The sequence below is a fragment of the Parus major genome, chromosome 10 (genome assembly GCF_001522545.3).
Source record: "Parus major isolate Abel chromosome 10, Parus_major1.1, whole genome shotgun sequence".
NCBI classification, from domain to species: domain Eukaryota; kingdom Metazoa; phylum Chordata; class Aves; order Passeriformes; family Paridae; genus Parus; species Parus major.
Genome location: NC_031779.1, coordinates 17,965,740 through 17,980,041, shown reverse-complemented (window position 1 = coordinate 17,980,041; position 14,302 = coordinate 17,965,740). Strand labels below are relative to the sequence as shown.

Here is a 14,302-nt window from a genome sequence, read left to right as displayed (position 1 = left end):
AGAAAAATCTTAGGTTTTCTCTTGGGTTATTGTCGGTTTTCTTCTTTTTCAATAAAAATTGGTGCAGTGTCAAAGAGAGCTTAGTGGAGGCTGGTGGCTTCCTGTGAATTATTGTGTTGTCTAACATCACTAAGTGCAGATGTGTGCAGTAGGGTCTGAAAAGTAATGCCATTTATCACTTTAGCCCTGTTTTCTGTTTCTTGTGTAACCTGTAGTAGGAAATGGGAAGGAAAACTACAGATGATGTCCTACTAAAAATGAAAACGTTATGAGAAGTTCTGTTTGTATTTGGGTAATGATGTAAGTCCTTTGCATTCTTGTTTCTCAAAGAAGTCAGTCCTTTACTTGATACACAGAGGACAAGAAGCTAGTTGTAAGTAAGTTCTGCAAGTAATACAAAATAGAGCTGCAAGTACACTGGCAGCAGTTCTGTGTGCTCCTTGTGATGCCTAAATCTATATTTTTTGCTTTCATTTGAGTCTCCTCATAGGTTTTCTATAGAGTTGACTGGAAAAGAAGCTTTTTGAAGTGTCCATAGGGAAATTAATCATGTGTTCATGCTAACTAATTCTTGAACTTTTTTCAGCTGTGCTTGAGGTCTGCAGGTGATCCCAAAATTTATAATTTCTGGCTGTCCTGGAAGATTGATATTGATGGCTGTGTAGTAGGAGAAAACTGTTGTGCTACTGCTGCATTCTCTCTTTGTAGTCTTGTGTAAAAATGTTGAAAGTCAGATATTGGGAAGTCCCTGGCTGTAACTGGTGCAGGTCCATGGTGCTGTGTGGGTTTGAGAGATTGCTGGGGATGGATTCCCTCTCTGGGCTGTCAAGAGTAATGAACTAACCATGCTGATTGCTCCTCTGAGATCTCCAAGAAATGGCTTTGTAGACTGGGGTTACGAACAGAACTTTCAACTTTGTGATCCCAAAAATACAATTCTGATAATCTAATTCCCCAGAGTTTTCTGCTTCAGGAATGGAAGCAAATATTTCATGGTTGCATCAACCCTCTTGAGATGTTTCTTCCTGGCCTCTCTTATGGTACACTTCGTTTGATGCAGTCTTCTCAGAGTAATCTGAGAGTGTTCTACAAGGCTTGGGTAGTAGAAGCTTCCTTTAAACAAAGTTCTCTTTTGACTACAGCCTTGCTGATGCTAATGAGTTGTTCTGGGAGCCCAGAATCTCAGTGTCTCCAGTGAAGTGATATTCTCAGTCCTGTGGTGCACAAATGCTGCTTCAAAATGTTTCAATGTAGCACAGGCTCCTGGGCTTGCAAGTTCCTCAGTGTAAAACACAAGGTCAAATTGTTTGTGGTGATACCAATGTTTAAAAGTGGCCATGCTGGTGTTTACCACATCTGAAGAAAAACTCTGAATTGTGGCAGTAAAGGGCAAGAAGACTCAATCACCTGCTGCAAGAGGAATTGGGGTGACTAGATGAAAGATGCTGATTGTAGAATAAGAAGGATCTGCTTAAACATCTGAATCTTGCAAAGAAAAATGGTTTGAAGTAGATTTTGAAAGGTTCTTGGCTGAGAGAGCACTTTGATAGCTGGCTAACACCTAGGAATGGACACAGAAGGTATTGATTGTTGGAAAATAATGTAAGAGGTAAAGTAATTTGAAGTGGCTGGCTCATCTCTTCTTTGATTTATTTTGGTTTAAAGCATTAAGTGTTGTTCACATTATTTAAATAAACAGTGCAGCATAAAACTTGATATTTTGTTTCTTAACTTTAAAGTCTGGTTTCATTTACTTTTTTAGTGAAGTGATATGTAACCTTATCTTAGCAAGGAGTGCTACAGCAACCCACAGTATTCATTTCATTTGACTGGTGCAGTGAAGTGTGCAGAAAGTAAGTTTCAATAAATGTGTTCATTATTTGATTCTTATTTTTACTGTTTCTGTAGGGAATGAAACTTTAACAAGAAGTCTATGTTAAAGCCTGGCTGACAGCAAGAGAGAAAAAGTGTAGAAGCAATGCCCTGATGAAAAGGTAGGGAACACATTGGTGGAGTGGGCAAAAAGCTTGTCTGCCTTGGGAATTCCTGTGAAATTAGAGGGCTTCTGCTTTTTACCCAGGATTGTTTGCTTGCTGTGAAGAAAGTATTGAGGAGAAAAAGGCTTGTCTAACAACTTTGCCAGGCAATTTTGTCAGTACAGAGATGGGGTGAAGTTATTTCCTTGTGTAACTGCAGTTGCTCCTGTGTCTTGAGAGTGTTGAGCTCCCATGTGATTTGTGTGGTGTTATGTCTTAGAAGTGGTTCTGAGTAGCCAGAGCAGGACTGACTGATGCAGTTAACTTCACTTTGCTCTTGCATGCCCAGCTGACACATCTCTGTGGGTTGGTTACTTCAACAGGCTAATGTAGAAATACACGGATGAGATGCTGGGGGCTGTAGGAACTTTACTGGCAATTTTTAATAATTAGTCTCTGATTTGTGTTTCTGTTCATCTGCTGTCATGTTCCTGCAAAAGAAGTAAGTTCTTGGAATGTTATTGTATGAGGAATATTTAAAAAAAAATAAATCTCCACCTTTGAACCCCTTTAAAGAATTGCCCTGTGCTGATCTCCAGCTGACTCTAGGAGACATTCATTGCCTTTTTACACATGGAACCTCTTTGGAGTCAGGTTAAGAAAGTGAAATATCACCTTGTTTAGACAGCAAATGGATCTAATAAGGAACTCAAATTAATAAGCAATTTAATATTCTCAAAGAAAAATGCAGGACAGAATGAGAATGGCAACAAGGCAGATCAAGAGATTACAAGGCAGTTGTATTTTTCTGCCAGAGGTGGACTGGCAGAAACTGTTTTAATGGAGTCAGATTGTCCTAACTGCTGTCTGGCAAAGTTGTCTTCTGGAAAGAAACTGGCATGGATGGAGCAATTCTGTTCTGCAGCTACTTTCAAGTTATTTCTGCAAAATTCTGTGGGTAGGAGTAGGTTGTAGGGATTAGATCAATATTTTTTTCCTTGCAAATGTTGTAGTGCATCTGTAGTAAACTGTTCTTCGTGAAGCATCGTGCCTGTTCCTGCTGCACAGATGGAATATATGGCTCATCCACATCAGTTCTGGTCATGTGATGAGGAAAAGCTGATGTGTGCTTTCCTCTTATAGTATTTGAATGAAGAATGTGATCTGTTCAAAAAGCTTGGACACTGAATGAATTACAACAGCGGTGGCAGGCAGCAAAAATCTTTAATTAGTATTTCCTAAATGTTTGTGAAAAAATAGGATGTTAGAAAATTATATTGAATAAACAGTGAAACTGTGTTTACCCTTTGTCTTTCAGCAAAGCAATCAAGCTAATAGCTTGTGTATCTGAGAGATTATCTGATTGTTTTTTATAAATTACAAAGAGCTCATCTATATAGTCATGATCTAGTTTGTGACTTCAGTAATTTTTTTATACATGACTTTGCTATTTGCAAGGATATTTTGACTCTTTCTGATCTTTATGGTATTTAATTTATAGTTGTATTAATTATATGACATCCATTAGAAATTTTTATCATGAGGTGGCTCAAAGGCCATATATTGCACTTATTTCTGGGGACTTTTTTAAGAGCTTATGGTTATGATCCTGTGGCATTGCCTTTGAAGTGCAGCCTTTTGTCCCCAGGTTACTGAAGTGTAGAGAAGCAGTGGAAGGTTCTCAGTGTGGCACTCCTAATGTTGAATTTCATCTGGAACCATCTGCCTCAAGCAACCCTCTTGTGCAGTGTGACCTTTTCTGCTGTATTTTTCATGTTTGTTTGGTTTAGGGGTGTTTTTCCCTTCAAAGATGACTTGCAGTATGGGGAGATGTTGTATGGAGATGGGAGAGGGTAAAAAGATTACAGTATGGAAGTTGTAGGGAAAAATCTGCTACTCCCTGGATATGGAACATGGGCAGCACTCCTGACCTCCCACACAACACAATCCTAGGAGTGGCATGGAAACCCCATGGCCAGGCTGTGTTGAAATACTTGCAGAGGAGGAAACTCTGGGACTTTCTACCTGATAGAGCCACACAGCAGCTGAAACCCAAGGGAGATAAGAGAACCTGCTGTGGAATCAGCAGCTGTGGAGAAATCTCTCTCCTTGGACTGATGTGTGTCCCCATCCCAGGGTTATCTCAGGTGCCTTAAAGATTATCCCATTCCACTCCTGCCATGGGCCAGGACACCTTCCACTATCCCAGGCTGCTCCAAGGCCTGTCCTACCTGGCTTTGGACACTTTCAGGGATGGGTAAATATGAAGGGATAATACATCATCAGCTAGGCCTTTTTTCTCTTCCCTTCTGTAAAATCTGCATTAAATTATGAAAGTCTTGCTGACTTGTGTATTATGTGCTATAACCTTACAAGCAAATTTATGTGATAGCAGGTGTTTGTATGTAGGGGATTCTAATTATAACTGCCTCTAAATGAGGAGAGCTTGTCCTAGTTTTTCTTGAAAGTGCTTTTGGGAATAAATGAATGTTTGAATTTAAGACTTCTGGTATACACTTTATATGGAATAATGGTGAGGTTTAAATAGTGTAAAGGTATGATTCTTCAATATAATATATATACACCCCCATCATTCTGTGTATTTGTAATGCTGTCTTGGCTGATTAAACTGGAGTAGTGCTGTTAATACACTGGAGTTGTAAGTCTTGCTTGCAGTTTTAACAACCATCATTTGTATAATTTTTGATTACTGAAGTGTTAGTTGTATTTCATCCTAAAAGGCATCATGAATCACTCCAGAAATCAGTGTAGTTCTGTGAAATGATGCTGGTGAGAAAAGGAAAAAACCTCAATGTTACAATAGCTATAATATAGTCTCACAGAGCATTGTTAATGTAACAAAATACCTAGAACTTAAGTCATATTAGCTGAAAGATGTCAGTGTTTGGTCTTATGCCAGAGTTTAAGAATACTTTGTTAAACATCTCCTTCTCTGCATGCATTTGTTCCCAGCCTGCCTGGTTTTGCTGAAGCCAGATGGACAGAGAGATAATAGGCAGCAGAGGTTGAGTTTGTGTGTTTCTGAATATATCACTCAGGGAGGAGTTTGAATTCGTAGTTATTACTTTCATATATATGCCGAGTAACATATTCCAGATGTTTTTGAAATAACTGCATGTAGGTTAAACTGAGCTCAGTTTTGTAACTACATTCTCTCTTCAAACACAAGCTGAAGTTATTTTCAAACCATTACTCTCCTGTATATTGATGATTGCTTGCCAGTAATCATGTTTGCTAAAGTGTCCCATAGTGCTTATTAGCCATATAGAAAAATAAAAGTTTGATAATTTGGGGTTTCTTCTTGGCATTTTCTAGAACAATGTAAATAAGCATAAAATAAAAACCTATACTCATTTCCTTGCAACTTTAGAAGCTTCTCAAGCCAGTCCAGCAAAACAACCAACCTACAAAATGGGAGCAAGAAGAGGGAATTGCCTCTCGTGTGCTGGTGAATGTGACCAGGCACAGCCTGACATTCTTCCTGCTTGAGCAGGGGCTGGTGCAGGAAATCTGAGACCAGCTTGGAACAATTTGATTAAATGCACATTATCAAAGTGGCGCATAATTTTCCAAATTACCAGTAAGAAATGTCTGAATTATTTGTTTTAACAAAAATCTTGGTCAAATCCAAGAATCATGATAGCATGAAGTTTGATAAGGCTTAATACTTGCTACCTAGAGGAAGAAATAAAGGGAGATAAAGCAATGGGAATAAAAGTTACATGAAAATTGAAGTCTTGTACCAAGCATTCAAGCTGCTTTAAATTCCGGCTGTTCAGTTTCGGAATGTCAGCAAGCTCTTGAAACTCCTGTGTGGTAACAGTTTCTCTTGCAATAAAATTTTGCACCCAAACAAAATTAATTCAACAAAAGGGAGTCTTAAATAGCTTGTCTGGTTTAAAAAGTCTGGAACTTGATGACAGTAAACTTCCTGAAGCTAATCTAGCAAGATTCCAGCACATATGGGTGACTTGGAAAAACACTTTTAGCCCATTTCTCAATGTTCCATGCAAGAGCAGAAAGCATTTTCTTTATTTGCAGGCTATGATTTTCTGTTTTTAAAAATAACCATAATTTTATTATTTCTGACCTGTATTTCTTTCTTAGAAGCTGTAACACCTTGTGATGGAAGATGGAAGACAAAGGGGCCCGTGTTGCTGATTACTTTGTTGTCGCAGGACTAACGGATATCTCAAAGCCACTGGAGGAGGAGATCCACTTCAATGATGCCTGCCATAAAATCGCCAAACCAAAAGAACCCATCACAGACGTGACAGTCCTTAATAAATCCCTGGGGGAGGAGGTTCCTCAGGGCTATAAATGCATAGATGTCACTCCCTCGGGCCTGTCTGCAGATCTCAATAACGGCAGCCTTGTAGGACCGCAGATGTACCTTTGTTACCGCCGAGGGAGGGATAAGCCTCCACTTACTGATTTGGGGTGAGTGCTTTCCCAGACCCAGTGGGTGATTTTCATTTTTATTTAACTAAGGAGCAGATAAGGCAGGTTTACGGAAACACCATACTTTTTAACTGCAAGGCAAAACTCTAAACAGGAAGATATTTGTTGACTTGAGTGTACTGTAACGCAGTATGGAAGGGAAAATGCATGCTGAGTGGATTTTAATTGACAAGTTTAATCCTTCCCATACTGGAGTTTTCAAAGCCATTTATAGTTTTTAATGTATATGTTTGGGTTGGGATAAGATGCTTAACCTATTTAATACAGATGGGAAAGAGATAAGTTGTATGACATTCTTAGGATCAGGCAATGAATCTTTAATAGAACTGAAAATAACACTGTTTTGCAGTAAACAAAATGTTTAAAAGCAATTATGTATGAGAAAAACCAGTATAATTTCATCATGAAGCTTTTCTGTTAGAATACAGTTGGAGATAATGACCTGAACTTGTTGGTAAAAATATTTTGCTCAGTGATGACACAAGAGCTGTGATTAAAACTCAGTGTTTTAAAAACATGCCTTCTGACTTTTTTCCATCCCCTTTAAACTAGGGTTTTATATGATGGGAAAGAAAGAGTAAAGCAAGGCTGTGAAATCATTCAGAGCACCCCATATGGGCGGCCTGCCAACATCAGCGGCAGCCCCTCGTCCCAGCGGGTGTACATCACCTACCGCAGGGCCTCTGAGAACATGACCCAGAACACCCTGGCTGTCACAGACATCTGCATCATCATCCCCAGCAAAGGAGAGACTCCTCCACACACCTTCTGCAAAGTGGACAAGAATCTGAATAATAGCATGGTAAGATTCAAAAGCTGGGCTTTGAACACTTGATGCTTGCTGATCTGACGTTTGTGGAGTACTTGTGGCAGCTCTTGGAGTACCTGGTGAAAAATCTCCATAAGAGGTCTCCAAAGATAAATCAAATATTGGAAGAGTTGGAGAATTGCATTCCTTTTTTCCTACTTGGAACAAAATCTTTCTAGAAGCCTTAGAGTAAATGTTTGGGGTTCTTTAGTGCTGACTCCAGCATCTTTGGAGTGGTCCTTTAGAACATGTTATGTTCATGTGTGTAACTGGAGGATTTACAGATGTGGCTGTTTCTGACACTGCTTTTACTGTTGTGGTGGGAATTCCATATCTAGCAACCAGCTAGATACTGGTTTGTTTTCCACCTCCTCTCTTTACCTGCAATGCTATTTTATAAATGTTTTTCTCCTCAATAGTTTCACAAACTTCTTTCTTTAAAGAAAGTTGTATGCGAGTGATGTTGGAAGCTGTTGACTGTAAGCACATGTAAATGTTGAATATGATTCCAAAGCCTGACCTGCTAAAATACACGGGTTTCACAGCACTTTGATTTACAGAACTGAATATTTAAGTGTTTCCTGGTTAAATCTGCAGCCCCATGTGCTGGCTCTTGCAGGGTCCTCAGAAGTCAGTGTGTTGAGGAGGATGCTGACTGCTCTGCAAGTGGGATCATATAAAAAATATCATGGGAATTGATTTGTGCTTGTTTTTAAATAAATGCCTGTAGGCATTAACTAATGGGTTTTTCAGTTCTGCTAGTCCCTATATTAACTGGGTTATGGGATTGCTGTCTTGTGGAAGTTGTTACACCTTTCTCCCTTCTATAAAAAGCTCTGTGTTCCCCTTATGGGTGCTGCTCTTTCCTGTTCCATGGCTTTCCCTGTTCTTTATTCTCATGTCCAGAAATTGAGAATTTAAATACTTAAAATTATCAACATTGTCATTAATTATATTCTGTTATGTCCATTTGTTATATTTCATCATTTAATCTAATAACTTCTTTTATTTTACAGTGGGGCTCAGCAGTATATTTATGTTATAAAAAGTCTGTGGCAAAAACCAACACCATATCATATAAAGCTGGTATGTAACTACTGTGTAGCTTTTTTTATCTTCAATTCAGAATGTCCAGGCTCATTTGTAATGTATTACATTTTGTACTAAAGAATTGACGCTATCTTGCGTTATCCAAAAATGAATCTTTCCCTAAAGAATTTTTAAAATCATGTCAGAAAAGAGGCCTTAGAACTGGGTATTGTGACCATGCTCTTTAAAAATTTGTGTTTAATTGGGAAGCTTAGCTGTGTTTTGATAGGTTTCTACAAACCTGGTTGTCTCCCACCTCTGTTTGTGCTACTGGTAACTGTCTCTTAAGGATGTGTGTGTATATGCAGAAGAAAGCACCACAGAAATTATTTGATGCATTTTCATGGTCACTTTCTTAAAGAAACATTTTGAAGAATCCTGCAGACTTCCACACTGCCTCAAGCATCATTGGCACTGAGCTCTTCAAGTATTTTTGGATCGTGTATCATCTTTATCTTATTGTTTTATTTATAAGACAGAATTAGATTTGCTGTGACTGATGAAACGTGTTGGCTTTGCATTTGTTGTTGGGTTTTTTTTAAACCCTGATTTTGTTTGGCATACAAGTCATGAGCATGATTCACACTTAAGCTTTAATCCACTTACATCCCTTTAGAGGCTGCTCTCTGTAAACAGGAGTTCAGGACGTACTGAAAGGTGGACAGTACATTTGTAAACAAATAAAAATTTTAAAAGGCTGGTGGTAGCTTGCACAAAATTTTGATTCTTGGCATGAGGGGTTCTGCTCCCCTTTTTGTTTACAAGTTTTAATTGCTTATTAATATTCCCCTTTCTGTTAGAAAAGGGCATAGTGGTTGTGCTGTGTAACACAGAGAAATCCTAAATCCTTTCATGCAGTGTCTGTTCTCAATGTGGAGTCCCCTGGGCTGGCAATCAAGACAGGATGGATTGCTACAGCCTGTGATGTAACTGAGAACCTGTGTGCTAAAAGCCTCTGCTTCAGATATTCGTGTTTTACAGCTGTGTTTAAAATAAGTCTAAACACATTGGCCTGACAGCACAAATCTGAATCCTCAGCTGAGGTCAATCAGCATAATTGATTTGGTTCTATTGGTATTAAAAATCTATCTAATAGCTAACATATATTTTTCAGGGAATGTTGGCCAGAATTAATTGGTGTCATAGCTGAAAATATCAGTCTTATTTCTCACGCATTCACATTACTTTTTTTAAACTAGGTTTTAAAATCTTTGCTCATACTCGTGGTGAATGTGAACTATTATATAATAGGTGAGATACACGCAGCCTGAAAACAGCAAAAGATAAATCAGTTATGAATAGTTTCTAGAATGGAAAGTAGGATTTCAGTGTAATGCTGTAGTCAGGTGATTTCTCCTTAGGCCACGGGAGCATCTGGCCCTTCCAGCTATTCCCTGTGCCTAATTATTTATACCTTCACTCATCTTGTTACTGTGCTCATATATGAATTTTCTGGCAATTATTTTATGGAATGAGCTATTACAAACCTGCTTCTGCTGGCTTTTCTATAACTGCCTCTTTGCTTATTCTATTTATAGGTTTAATATGCAGATATCCTGAAGAAGATTATGAATCATTCCCATTACCAGAATCTGTGCCTCTTTTTTGTCTCCCTATGGGTGCAACGATTGAATGTTGGCCATCTAACAGTAAATACCCTCTCCCAGTTTTTTCTACATTTGTACTAACTGGAGCTTCTGCAGAAAAGGTATTTTGAAACCTTTTAAAAAAAAGTTATTAATTTAATGGAAAAATTTATCTGTTCATGATGATGATAAAAAATATTTTCATAGATGAGCTTGAATCTGTTCTCTTGGGCTTGATTCCAAGACTGCTTTGAAGAGTGACTTGCAGTAGTTTCAGTTGATCATAAACCTGAGCTCCTCTGCTTTACTGTTAGCCTGTGAAACTGGAGAGCTATAAAATTGGACTGCATATACATGCAAGTCATGTTATTTTTATTGCAAGCATGGAAACGACCTTGCATGTACATACTTGTTCTAAAAAGTAAATTGGATGTCAAGGATATGGTTTAGAGTTGTGTATAAAGGATTCCTAAAATAGCTTTAAAGGCAATTGGAGGAGTAGTTGACTGCAGTTGTACTCTTTATAATCATTATTTTTCTCTCAAATAAATTGTTTTGTAAATTACTCTTTCTCACATGACATTAAGTGTTTTAAATAAATAATAGACAGTCTGGATTTTCACAGCCATAAGAATATTCCTGAATGGATTGCTTCAAAAGATGATGTATTAATGTATCTTTTCAAACAGTAACACACACTTGATTTTCTGTGTGTTTGGGGTTTCTTAGATTGCTGTGAAGATCGAGGCAGAATTACTGACTTCACATCCATGCTGTGTTTGCAGGTATATGGTGCTGCTATTCAGTTTTATGAACTGTATCCTGAAGAGAACCTCACAGAGAAACAAAAATCTCAGCTGGGATTAGCAGCTGCAGTCGAGGGGAAAGACACGTGCAGAACAGTGCAGACAAATAAATGCATCTGTCTGCTCTCTCACTGGCCTTTCTTTGATGCTTTCAAGAAGTTTCTTACCTTTCTGTATCGTTACTCCATTTCTGGGCCACATGTCCTCCCCATTGAGAAGTAAGTAATTTCCAAAATTTGTAACAGTAATTTTGCTTGATAAGAGGGTTTTTTTTGCTGTTGTAAATTTCCTGTAATATCCTTTTTACTTCACTCATCAAACATTAAATATAATGGCTGCACTTTTCTCCTTTGGTAAACATATCCTTACCTACTTCCTGAAAAAGTCTAGATTCTTATTTGTGATTTAAGTGCTTGCAAAGGTCTCTGGAAGCTGTTTTAATTATGTTTGGACCCTTTAGTCATAGTGATTAGAAAGGGCAAAATTATAAATCCTTTCTTAATCTTGCACACATCAAGTTAGGAAAATTAAATGAGTAGATTTGAATTTTTTCAAATGCCTATTTGTAGTGTAATGAGAGATGATAAAGCAGATTGAATATTTTGCACTAGTAATTATCTTCTATTTGTGATGAATAAACAATTTCTTTCTCACATAAAGGATTTCACGTTATAAAATACAAACAAAATCCTTACACCAAGGAATGGTCGATACCTGTAATTGGTATGTAATGTCATGTAACATTTCTAGAATAATGTAATCTTTTAATGCAGCAGATTTCAAATATACTATTTACTTTTCTATTTTATTGCACATCAGTTTTTTTCCTGCTTCAACTTAAATATTAACTTCCAGGAGACTTTGACTTTGTAGATTAATTATTTCTTGTGACTGTTTATACCCTTCATTATTACAGTTCCCATCACTGAACTTGTTTGAAAATTCTGATAGTGTAAACTTCCAGTGATAAAAACATATATTTTTGTTTTGTTTTGAAGTTCAGATGTTTGGTGTTTTAGCTTTTGGGAATGAATAAAATAAGTAGATATGAGAAATCAATTTGAATTTTATGGATTTATTCTAATTTCTCTGATTTTTAAACTGGTCTGTTTACTGTGGCTAATTTAAATGTAGGATTCTAATGTAGTATCCAGCCTACTTCCTTTGGCTGTTTTAATGATGATGAAGGTTGGTCTGTGCCATGCAAGTACCTGAACACTTTCAGTCAGCCCAGCTGCTGCAAACAGCAGCTTTCCCTCGTTGTGTGACATGTTCCATATTTTGACTGCTACCTTCATACACTGGTAATAAAATAAAACCCAAATGCTTATTTGTGGGTTTGTCTGACTTGCTACCAGATGTAGTTGCCTGTGTCACAGCACTGGTAACATTTGTAGAAATCCTGGTAAAGTGTGTGCTGTAAGGTGGAGTTTAGGATGGAATAGAAATGTAGAATTACACTTTTAGAACTTGCGTAAGTTTAATCAATTCATGAAACTGAGAACTTTGTCAAATTCTGAAAACATTTTTCTCTATTTGTAGTATGTGAAAAAACTTTAAAGCTTTTTCATCAGCAATTTTATATATCATTTTGTATTTAGAACTGAAGAAAATGGATGAGTTTAATGATTCTCCTTGATATTCAGCCATGAATATTTTTTTGCAAGTAACCAGTTCTAGTCTCTGAGGTTTAGTGCTATTTCAAACATCAATATTTCTACTTTACAGGCAAAAAAAAATCTCCTTGTAATTTTTCAATCTCACAAACAGAGTTTGTATTCTGAAAGAGAATCTGCCCCTCCATTTTCTTGTGACCAGTAGAAAAATACATTTTCAAGGTCAGAATATCCCAGTAGGGTTTAGGTGCTGGGATTTTTTGCTCTGTTTTCTGAGTAAGTGTGTGCCGTTTTTGTATAATAATTTCTTTTATTGTCAAAAATTATGTCTTGAGGTGATGTAGTTTAAGCTTAATTTCTACTAAATCAGTATTTTTCTTTTCCTCCAGACACATTTCCCATTTCATGCATAAAGTACCTTTTCCATCCCCTCAGAGGCCAAGAATTCTAGTGCAGGTGAGTGTAATTTTCTTTAATAACTGTGTATAAGGTGAAGATAAAGCAGATTAATAAATGGAAGATGTAATTTTTGTGCTCAAATTATTTTTGTTCAGGATTTCTTTTATATAAATTCATACAAGTAATGTGAGAAATTTATAAAAATTCTGTTTCCAGTTTAGTTAATGACTTTAGTGAGTTATTACAAGAAGCTATTTAGTGAGCTTAGAAGTTACTTTTTTTCAGAGGATATAGAAAATAATGAAAAACTACTCCAAGTCAGCATCTGGTCTGACTTTTGCAATAGCTTTTGAACAGTTTTCTTCTTGCTACTGTATGAAGGTTGAGTGCAAAATAAAGAAATAAAACTAAAACCAGATGTGAAATGTATATCCATGATTGCCCCTCTTCCCAAAGGGCTTTTTGCTCTCAGTGAGAGCTGCAAGAGCCACACCCAGTAAGAGCCTCTTTATCAAACCTGGCCCTTGCTCTGTGCTACCTGCAGGGCTGTGTGGGAGTGAAATCATTACAGGAATTGCTACCTGCTCTTGGAAATTTCAGCCCTGTCACTGTTAGTAGGAGAGAAAAAATCCTGGTCTTGAGGACTTCTGAAGTGTTATTAAATCTTTTTATTTTCTCCTAAAGAGGGAAAATAGGTAGAGACGTGTTAGAATTTTTATTGCAGCGAAAAGAGAGCTCTGTTGCAGTCATAATATTCTACCAATCATTATTTTGATTAAATAGTTACAAAATGATGCTATTCTGTTATTACTTGTAAAACATAAAATATAGAGAGCCCTGTGCAGCTCTGAGTAGTTGTGTAGCCCATATGGTAGTGAAGTCTTTCAGAGCAAATACAATCCTGGGTTATGTCTTTATAGCATGTTCTGAATATTGAAGATCCTCTTTAGTGTGTTCTAAAGGAGTGGTATTTATTACTGTTACTGAAAAGGGATTAGACTAGTTATATTGAAACTGTATCTGGCACTTCTGTACCTTTTCTTATGATTTTAAAGTTCAATTCAAAACCCAGTATTTTTACATCTTGTTTTAGGGGTTTTCTTTAAATTCATATTCAACAAAATATTTGCCAGGAAAAAATGAACAGCTATTTACAGAGAGAGTGATTGAGTTCAGAGAAAAAGCATTTGATGTTTTTAGTCTGAAATTTTAGGGAATTTTGTCAAAGTACGTATGGGTTTATATCCTGGAATGAAGTCTGAAAATCTAGATATAAGTGATGTGAAAATTATGTCTGTTATACCTTATTTTCAAAATGTTTTGTGCATTAAATTAGTACAGCTTTAGGAGCTGATAGTACAGGTGGAGAAACCAGTGCTTTTATAGTAGGCAGTGGTAATTGAGATCTGAATAAATTCTGCCTTCCAGTTGCTTCTAGGGACTTGAGTTGTGTTTGAAACTGCACCTGAATAAAATAACAGGTGATTGTACCTTAGACTTTTCCTCAAAATTAGTGTGGAAAATGCCTGCGTTGAAAATG

At 37.1% G+C, this 14,302-nt stretch overlaps 1 protein-coding gene across 4 annotated transcripts in view; it reads left to right on the top strand.

Annotated features, from left to right (window-relative positions):
- The window catches only part of DENND4A (DENN domain containing 4A), a 48,740-nt gene that overhangs the window by 6,680 nt on the left and 27,758 nt on the right, over nucleotides 1-14,302 (top strand). For 3 of the 4 annotated variants that reach the window (XM_015638564.3, XM_015638563.3, XM_015638566.2), the window contains exons 2-8: nucleotides 1,909-1,994; nucleotides 6,105-6,437; nucleotides 7,011-7,260; nucleotides 8,283-8,352; nucleotides 9,894-10,063; nucleotides 10,727-10,965; nucleotides 12,753-12,819. In XM_015638564.3, coding sequence (XP_015494050.1) covers nucleotides 6,130-6,437; nucleotides 7,011-7,260; nucleotides 8,283-8,352; nucleotides 9,894-10,063; nucleotides 10,727-10,965; nucleotides 12,753-12,819 — 1,104 coding nt within the window. In that variant the 5' untranslated portion in view covers nucleotides 1,909-1,994; nucleotides 6,105-6,129. The remainder of the gene's footprint in view (nucleotides 1-1,908; nucleotides 1,995-6,104; nucleotides 6,438-7,010; nucleotides 7,261-8,282; nucleotides 8,353-9,893; nucleotides 10,064-10,726; nucleotides 10,966-12,752; nucleotides 12,820-14,302) is intronic. The other variant, XM_015638565.3, reaches the window with a different exon arrangement.